The following is a 9,724-nucleotide window of genomic DNA, read 5'->3' as shown; positions in this document are numbered from 1 at the left end:
AAGTATCATATCCACAGTAAAACGAGTCCTATATTGACATAACCTGAAAGGCCGCTCAGCAAGGAAGAAGCCACTGCTCCAAAACCGCCATTAAAAAAAGCCAGACTACGGTTTGCAACTGCACATGGGGACAAAGATCGTACTTTTTGGAGAAATGTCCTCTGGTCTGATGAAACAAAAATAGAACAGTTTGGCCATAATGACCATTGTTATGTTTGGAGGAAAAAGGGGAGGCTTGCAAGCGGAGAACACCATCCCAACCGTGAAGCACGGGGGTGGCAGCATCATGTTGTGGGGTGCTTTGCTGCATGGAGAACTGGTGCACTTCACAAAAAGATGGCATCATGAGGGAAAATTATTTGTGAATATATTGAAGTAACATCTCAAGACATCTCAAGAAGTTAAAGCTTGGTCGCAAATGGGTCTTCCAAATGGACAATGACCCCAAGCATACTTCCAAAGTTGTGGCAAAATGGCTTAAGGACAACAAAGTTAAGATATGGAGTGGCCATCACAAAGCCCTGATTCTCAATCCTATAGAACATTTGTGGGCAGAACTGAAAAATAGTGTGCAAGGGCAAGGAGGCTTACAAACCTGACTCAGTACCAGCAGCTCTGTCAGGAGGAATGGGCCAAAATTCACCCAACTTATTTGTGGAAGCTTTTGGAAGGCTACCCGAAACATTTGACCCAAGTTCAACAATTTAAAGGCAATGCTACCAAATACTAATTGAGTGTATGTAAACTTCTGACCCACTGGGAATGTGATGAAAGAAAATAAAGCTGAAATAAATTATTCTCTCTACTATTATCTGACATTTCACATTCTTAAAATAAAGTGGTGATCCAACTGACCTAAAACAGGGGATTTTTACTAGGATAAATGCCAGGAATTGTGAAAAACTGAGTTTAAATGTATTTGGCTAAGGTGTATGTAACACTTCCGACTTCAACTATAGTTACAAGTTGCTAAAATGTTAAAGTTGTCCAGAGTCGAATATGCACCGTTTGGGTAGGCTAGACCTTCACGTATACTACCCTCCCCGACCAACCTTCCCCTATCGTTTCTGTCTTAAGTAACCTACTGCCTTAATCTGTGGGTTGGGTGTGTAGTAGAACTGGGTGGACAAAATCCATATTGCGATAAATTGCCAGATTTTATAACATGACTTGTGCACCAGTGACTGGTATCGATCATTTTCAGTTCATCGTCCCAGCTCTAGGATGTAAATGGAGGTCCCAGATATGTTTATGTTGTCTTTCTAACTCCTATGGTCATTGGCGTGGCGGCACAAACAGATCTGGGACCAGGCTAGTTGGGCATAGGTTGAACTCTTTGTACCTGTTTCCTCCAGCATCTTCACAAGGTCCTTTGCTGTTGTTCTGGGATTGATTTGCACTTTTCGCACCAAAGTACGTTCATCTCTAGGAGACAGAACGCGTCTCCTGCGTGGTCCCATGGTGTTTATACTTGCGTACTATTGTTTGTTACAGATGAACGTGGTACCTTCAGGTGTTTGGAAATTGCTCCCAAGGATGAACCAGACTTGTGGAGGTCTTGGCTGATTTCCTTTGATTTTTCCATGATGTCAAGCAAAGAGGCACTGAGTTTGAAGGTAGGCCTTGAAATACATCCACAGGTACACCTCCAATTGACTCAAAAAATGTCAATTAGCCTATCAGAAACTTCTAAAGCCATGACATAATTTTCTGGAATTTCCCAAGCTGTTTAAAGTCAGTCAACTTAGTGTAGTGTTGACCCACTGGAATTATGATACAGTGAAGTATAAGTGAAATAATCTGTCTGTAAACAATTGTTGGAAAAATTACTTGTGTCATGCACAAAGTAGATGGCCTCACCGACTTCCCAAAACTATAGTTTTTTAACAAGACATTTGTGGAGTGGTTGAAAAACGAGTTTTTGACTCCAACCTAAGTGTATGTAAACTTCCGACTTCAACTGTACTGACTACTTTTTAACTACTTAGCTAGCATGTTAGCTAACCCTAACCTAACCCCTAACCCTAACTCTGAACCTTAACCCCTAGCCTAGCTAACGTTAGCCACCTAGCTAACTTTAGCCACGACAAATTGGAATTCCTTATAAAGAACATTGTGTAGTGGACAAGATTTGTTATGAAGAAGAAAATTGTGTAATGGACCTGAAAAAAATTGACGAGTCACCAATTTCTGTTGACACACCACATCACAGCCCAGCCAGAACAAAACAGGAAGTCCTGTTCCTCCACCTAAGACATCTTATAGAGACAGCCTACAGACTTTCTGCATGGTTAACCTACCAGACAACTAGCAATAACACTCTTCTTGGCACTGTGAGTTTACATTTGAACGATTACATGGGCTTTAAATATTAATATACAAGCTCTCTTCAAATAAAGTGAAGACAAGGACATACTGAGGACGGACTGGGATGCAAATGCAGAGGTAACTTTACATAGATGTTCAACTTGAAATACAAACATAGATAGACACAGGCAAGGGATGAGTCTTTCTCAAGTACCACTGTAGAAATAACAAACCCTGAAGACTAATTACAGTGCAATGTTCATTTGTCCGAGTCACCTCCGAGTTGGAGATGATGTCATCCCAGGACTGAGTGAACTCGGTCTCTTTTGTAAGTGCCGCCCCATAAAAAGTGAGATGTGTAGTCTTGTTTTGGAGCGGTAAGCACTGATCCAAGTCCTTGGAACATAAAAAGACAAGAAGGCCTCTTATGCAGGAGGCTCCAAATCCTTGGACGGCACCCAATGTTATTTTTCTATCATAATAAACTGCAATGTGGGCCCAGTTTAAACATGTTATAAACAGGCGAGCGTGGACGTGTTATTTCAGTGGAATAACAGTGATCCTCAGCAAAAATATTTGAAGAGGAAGGTGACGGTTGATGGTGACGAACGACGCGGCGCTGTGAAGAACGTTGGGGCCCTTATCGTCACCAAGGCACTGTGTTCATAGTGAGGTCGGACTGCTGCTGGAGTAGACTGCTCATTGGCTATGGCCAGATGGTCAATGCACAGTCAAACACACACACACACACACATACACACTAAACACTACATACTACACACACACCCAGGCCTGCTCTGCTCTAGTCCCCTGGGACAGTCACTGCGTCTGACCAGGCCAACGTGACTCACTCCAGCTAAAATAAACTGGGCAGCTGTGAGAAGAAGGCCTGGGAACCATGGAGTCTGGAGGTGGCATGGGGGTGGGGGCCGGGACTGGAACCCAAAGCATTGTACAGAGTGGGGGGGGGACCGCTCCCACTGGTGGACAGAGGAGCACAGAGAGTCCCAGGGAGCCAAGGCAGGGGAGCAACTGAGTCCATTCTCAGAGCCCCCCATAACTTTTTCAAGCCCCTCTGCGCCTCCAGGGCTCAGAACACTGTGTTCCTGCTCCCTATCCATGGTTCCCATTACACGTTCACACCAGGGTCAGGTTAGCGTTTTTTGTCATGAATCTTGTTCTGGAGGAAGTTCTGCAGCGGTCACTAGCTGGAACAGCCACAAAGACATAAAATCAGATTTTGACCCTATCTTTAACCACACTGCTAACCCTAATGCCTAACCCAAACTTTAAATTAAGACCAAAAAGCTCATGTTTGTTTTCATTCATTTTTACAAATGAGACTTTGCAGCTCGCCTATCTAAGGGGAAATCGCTCAGTGCTGCCTCCAGGACAAGACTCATGACAATACACGTCAACCTGCACACCAGGGGGGCACCGACACAGATAGATCATTCTGGAAGATAGGAGAGAATTACCATTGGTTGGTTTCAATATTCATATTATCCACTTTGACTGGACTGGAAAAGAATGCTAAAGGATAATTGACGATTTAAGAGAACAATACTGCCATTTCAAGTTGTTATTCTTGACATCAACGTGGCAGTACAGCCCATGCCTGAGGTGCTCCTTACATTTTGTTTGACCGATGTCAATAGTGCTGTTCTCAGTGAACCCTGGCTGACCTCTGTGTGAGGCAAGTCGGCTGTACTCCCCTGCTCTCCAGCACAACATAAACAGAGGTACTTCACAAAGCTCAGAGTGTACATAGCCTTTACTAAAATCCCTGTCTCCTGATTCTATCTCTAATCCCCTGCCTATGTTCGTCTCAACAAAACTCATCTCTGGACAAAGTCTACCGTTAGATCTCTTGGCCTGACTTTTTCCTAGAAACTCTCTGCGTAAATATAAGAGAGAATCTGTTTTGTTATGGCTACACTGTTATAGAAACAGTCTGACACTGACATAAGCTATGTTGACATTACAGCTGGAAATATACAGTATTCTCCTTGCAGCTCAGCTGTGCTCCATGCCCTTGCAAATGCTCATTCACTCTGAGTCAGTTTGTTGTTTGATGTATGCTCGAAGATAGATAAGGAATAAAACATTGGCAGATCCATCCAACTCATCCAAGCACGATTCTACACCCATGACCCGAGGGGACACAATACCTTTTAAATATGACCTACATTGAAGCCAGGTAATAGAGTCATATCACCTTTTCTTTACACACCAAGTTGTTCTTTGAAACACCTAATACTATCAGGAGCTGCCCTGTAATGGTATGCAGAGCACGAACAGAATGTGAAGTTACAGCATTTCCAGGTTTAGCATTTCACTGGGGGCTATTCCTCCCAGGTAACATACTGTACAGGAGAATGCCATTGTTCAGGAAAAGGTACTAACTAAGTGGTGACATCATGCTTAGCTGATAGCCTGAGGGTAACACTGAGCTCTGTAGTTATTTGTCACCATAAGAAGTGAACACAGAGTCCTGGGTTTAAGGATCCTAATAATTTGATACGCTATATAAACCCACCTCCCTAGTCCCCTCCCTCATTCTGGCCTCATCTCCTCCCTCATTTTGACTTTGTTTCTAATAGAAAACAACAACTCTTTAAACTATTGTGGTGCTGTTAATCCAGTCTCAAACGGATGCTGGACGTCATTTAATAGCTATTTGTTCTGTAATGCCCTATCATTTCCTGGTGGGGTTCTCTGTCTCTGTCCTAGCCCAGAGTCAAGGTGTTATCATCAATGAATCAGTACACATTACTCTGACATCCCTGCCGTTGGTCAAGTTGGTCAAGGCCTATAAGTAGCTGTAAAGTTGCATTTCATTCAAGGTAATCACGTCGACTGAAAAGCAGACATAAAGCCCATACACATTTCACTGTAACTCCATTATTTTACTGAGAACTTTAACAACTATTTGCCTTCTAGGGAGAATATACTGTAGTTAAAAAGTCCTAAAACACACAACATTTTTGGAGACAACCGTAGAGGAAACCAAAATGGAAACTGATTTATGTTGATACTGGGCTTCATGCCAACAACGTAGTGATGCTACCTAGCAGAGAGAGGAAGAAAGAGTGAAAAGGTAAGCGATAGAAAGAGAGAGTGAAAGAATGAGGAGGGAGAAAAGCAAAGACAGAGAGAGACAGGGGCACCTGATTTAAATTTACCCCTGCAGACGGCGGGGGTCTCCACGTCGAGGCACGCCATAGAGGAGGAGAGAGCCGGGTCGCTTAGCGGCCGGGTCTGGAGTCCCATGGAGTGATCAGGGCAGTGAGGAACGAGGACCAGCATGAGGGTTTGGTAATGAGGGGAAACACCCAGCTAGGAGCGTATGGTAAGAGAACTGTTTCTCACAGTCTGGTACGTACAGTCCCTCCCTCTCTCTCCAGTCTCCAATCTCTCTCTGCCTGTCTTTGTGTTGGTCTCAGCGGGAGCGAGTGTGCGCTCACTCATGCTCTGGCTGGGCTCAGCCAGTAAGAGTCAGGAGGAGGGAACACAGACAGACGAGCCACTGTTAACCCCTGCTGGGTCACTCTGCTCTGCTCTCAACACCAGCCTCATTAGAACTAAATACAATGAGTCAAGCAACTTTAATTACCAAAACAACACAGAGAACAATACAACCTTTTGACAAAACCAACTGCTGTCCTAAAAGTCTATAAAAGTAAGTCACTTTCAACCAAATACATACATGAAGTATGCTAACTACATGTATGTATTGAAATGTCATTTTAACTTCTAAAGTCTCACTGAACTGAAGGACTTCTTGTGTCATTCTTGGCCCAAAAACATTGAGTATTTGTGACTTTTGAGTGAGAGGATGAAAAGCTCCATGAGAAAACGAGCCGGGAGTTGTTGTTTTTTTCATACCATGTTGTGTCACTGGATAAGAATGACAAAAACAAACATGCTGAGGCCCCTGGGACATTGATGTTTATCTTTGTCACTTTTCCCAGTTGTAAAGTGTATTTCTGACATTTAGCACATTCTTGTCATTGCCATCATTTTCATTTCATTATTTCGACTACATGACTACGCTCAAAGCACAAACATGACATTAATACAATCTTATCTATTGTTTTCATTTGTGTAGACCCGGGCCGTAGCTGTTGCTGACTAATATTGACATAAGGGAAAAGTATCAATATTTTCTTTCGGATTTCAAACAAAATAGATTAAATGTAAACATTAGAAATAGGAGGGGGTTGCATTCAACCCTGTCTCCTTCACAATGTTGACTAGGAGAACATATATCAATCTGGTCTCTGTGTCCGAGAACAAATAACAGCAAAGAGAAATATCACCCACCCAGAGGAGACTTCTAAAGGGACAACAGGGATGAGAGAACACCGAAGAGTGATAACAGATGAATAGGTGGTCATTTCCGGTCATTTCCAGCCGGTTAGCATTCACATACAGGAAGTATGAGTCATACGCTTGAAGTCCAGACACGTGTGTCCCTCCCTACTCCCTAACACTGCAGGTTAAAGGGCAGAGGGCAGCCAACATGAACTGGCATGCTGCTTCTATTTCCATTCCAATCCATTTCACCCTGGTATATTCACCCATGTCAATGTTCAAGGACGACTTGGGAACACTCATGAACGTGTTAACCTTACAATACTATAAAATGACACAGCTGCAAACTTAATGTCTAGATAAACAGCTGTAGTCATATTATGACACTAACAAAGATACAGACCCGAAAGGAAATGACTGGCCGGTACCATGTGTTCAAATGGATTAGGAATGCTGCTTAAAGCTCCTTTATAGAGCCGGTCCTGATCTTGATTCTAGCCCCTGTTGTGCAGGTGAATCCACCACAGGGGTCTTCCTCTTAGGAAGAAAGACAGGATGCAGTCTGTGCTCTAGACGCCCCAGATGCTCCCTGTGACGTGCCTGACTGTGTCAGCTCCTGCTGGGGCCCAGGGAGGGAGAAAGAGCCCTGGTGGGGAGGGATTCATGGAGCTCAGACCTGGCCTGCGATGGGATCAATGTGTCTGCAGCCCAGAGCAAGAAGAAAGTGGCAAACAATACAGAGAGTGGCACAAGATGGAGTACCAAGCAGAGACACTGGCCAATGAGAGCTCCCCACTAAAGGGGTGTGTTGATGTTGCAATGTCAAGGGCCTCCACAAGCGCATACTGTATGGAGTAAACACTTATATCATGGATAGTATGACGTCCAATGTGCATCGCTATCAATACAAAAATGTTGGGTCCCGTGTATCACATGGGCTGCATTGGAAATGATCAATCAGACATTAACCAGAAGAGAAAACAAACAGCGAACTTCCTCTATTATCCTGGTGATAAAAGACATCATAGTCTGAGTCGAGTCCCAGTCGGAATTCTGAGGGATGGGCTTGTGAGGGGAGGGTAGTAAGGGTCAGTACACGAGAGATTAAACTTGGCCAGAGGCATGCATTTTGAAACTGAACAAAATCAAAAATCTCCACTACATCATCACATCATCAACAAAGCGTAGAGTGCAACACATTTGAGTTCTCCCAGTGTCTGTCTCTTGGGCAGTAAGGTTGGGGTGACCAGTGGTCTCCACTCCATACCCTCCATCCCTGACTGTGCCCTCTCTAGGGACTGGGAAAATGTCAGGGTACCACTCAGGGTGGGTGAGTGCCAGCCTGCCCACCAGACACACCAGTGCTACCCCTCACTCTGGTTCACATGCCAGGGGAATATTTCCAGACTGGGGTTCTGGCTGTGGTTGTGAGAACCAGAGGGTTAGGAGAGTGAGATAACAGAGGAGATCTCAAGATACTGAAGGTCCACAATTTCAAGGAAAATGCACTGGGAAATATTAGCAAGGAATTCATCATTAGTGAAAAGTTATACTAGAGGCTCAACCCGTTCATTGACTTTTGTTGAAGTCTGTTCATCCGGATCTGCATCTAATTTATCATATTTAACTCATTAATAACGCCCCCCTAAAAAGCTGCTTTTCTAAGAGCAACCAACAAACAGAACACTTAGTGGCCCAAGGAGAGGACTGACTTTGGGACTTGATGTCAGGAACCGTTCAAGCTGTGATTATGTGTTGGCTTCCAGATGCAATTCCAGTCTAATTCCCCACTTCTCTCCACAAACACATCTCTCTGGACTGGAGAGGAGTTTGTTTTCTCACTGTCAGGGCAGGCTCGCTCTCTGATGGATGACGTAGAAACCAGAGTCTCTGGGTCAGATTTCCTTGATTTGTCAGAGCCTCGGACCTGCTTCAATGCATTTTGAGGAGGCAATGAGAGAGGATGCAAGGAATCAAGTACAATTGATTCACCCTCTGTGTTTTCACCACTCATCCTCCTGATACTAGGTATGCAATTACAAAAGGAAAATTAGGTATGCAAAGTGGAAATGACTAACTTTAGAAGCCTTTTTAAACCTCGAATACACTATTCAATTGGCAGCCAAGTTTGCATTTCCTGCTGAGCAGGAAATTTCCTGCAACAAACAGGGTGATCAAAGTAAGATCCTACATCAGTATATGACACTATATAGGCTAGGCCATAGGGTGCCATTTCAGATGCATGCCCTAGGTCAGGGCTGCCCAACCCTCTTCCTGGAGATCTACCGTCATGTGGGTTTTCAGTCCAACCCTAATTTAATACACCTGATTCTACTAATTAGCTGCTCAACAAGACCTTAACTGGCTGAATCGGATTTGCTAAATTAGGATTGGACTGAAAACCTAGAGGACAGTAGATCTCCAGTAAGAGGGTTGGGCAGCACTGCCCTAGGTGATTGACCTAGGTGACTGAATGGTCTACTACTCACCGTTCTTACGCTCTTTGAGAGGCGGCAGGCTGGGACTGGGCTGCATAGTCAGATCRTCCAGCTCGTGGGTCACTGCCTCGCTCRGGAGACTGGGRACCAGCAGCGCCAGCTGCAGGCTGAAGTRCCCCTCCACTCCCAGACTCCCCTGGGGCTCCATGCTGCAGCCTCAGGACTCAGGAGGAGGAGCTAGGCCGGGTCTCCTGGAAACCAGCAGGGCAGATAGAGCTGCTGTTGTCAGTTGTTGCTGGGGAGATGGGAACATTGTGTCATTTTACAGCAGGAGTTATTAATCATGTGACAAACTTGGCTGCCAATTGAATAATTTCATTTACTTATAACAGTTTTACTTATAACAGTTGATTGCATGGAGATCACTATGGAACTGAAGCAGAAGGGAGCAATGAAGTTAAAGATTCATGTGCCACGTTAACATTTAATCTGATGCTGGTCATTAAGAATCACGCTAAAAGCCAAATTACTTATTTTAACAGATGAATGTACCAGATGTAAAAGGTCTTAGAATATTGTACGGTTCTAATGAGTAATATATTTCCCAAGTTTAGTATAGCATTGGATTCCACTTTCCTTTTGGTCTTACTACCATCACTTCA

At 44.1% G+C, this 9,724-nt stretch overlaps 1 protein-coding gene across 1 annotated transcript in view; it reads right to left on the bottom strand.

Annotated features, from left to right (window-relative positions):
* LOC111980095 (myocardin-related transcription factor B) overlaps positions 1 to 3,428 on the bottom strand; it is a 15,932-nt gene extending 12,504 nt beyond the window's left edge. The window contains 2 exon segments of the mRNA XM_024010760.2: positions 2,584 to 2,703; positions 3,159 to 3,428. Of these exon segments, the coding sequence (XP_023866528.2) occupies positions 2,584 to 2,703; positions 3,159 to 3,428 (390 nt within the window).
* Positions 3,429 to 9,724: the final 6,296 nt, after the last annotated feature.

This window comes from Salvelinus sp. IW2-2015, linkage group LG20 (assembly GCF_002910315.2).
Source record: "Salvelinus sp. IW2-2015 linkage group LG20, ASM291031v2, whole genome shotgun sequence".
NCBI classification, from domain to species: domain Eukaryota; kingdom Metazoa; phylum Chordata; class Actinopteri; order Salmoniformes; family Salmonidae; genus Salvelinus; species Salvelinus sp. IW2-2015.
This window is presented reverse-complemented; position numbering and strand designations above follow the sequence as displayed.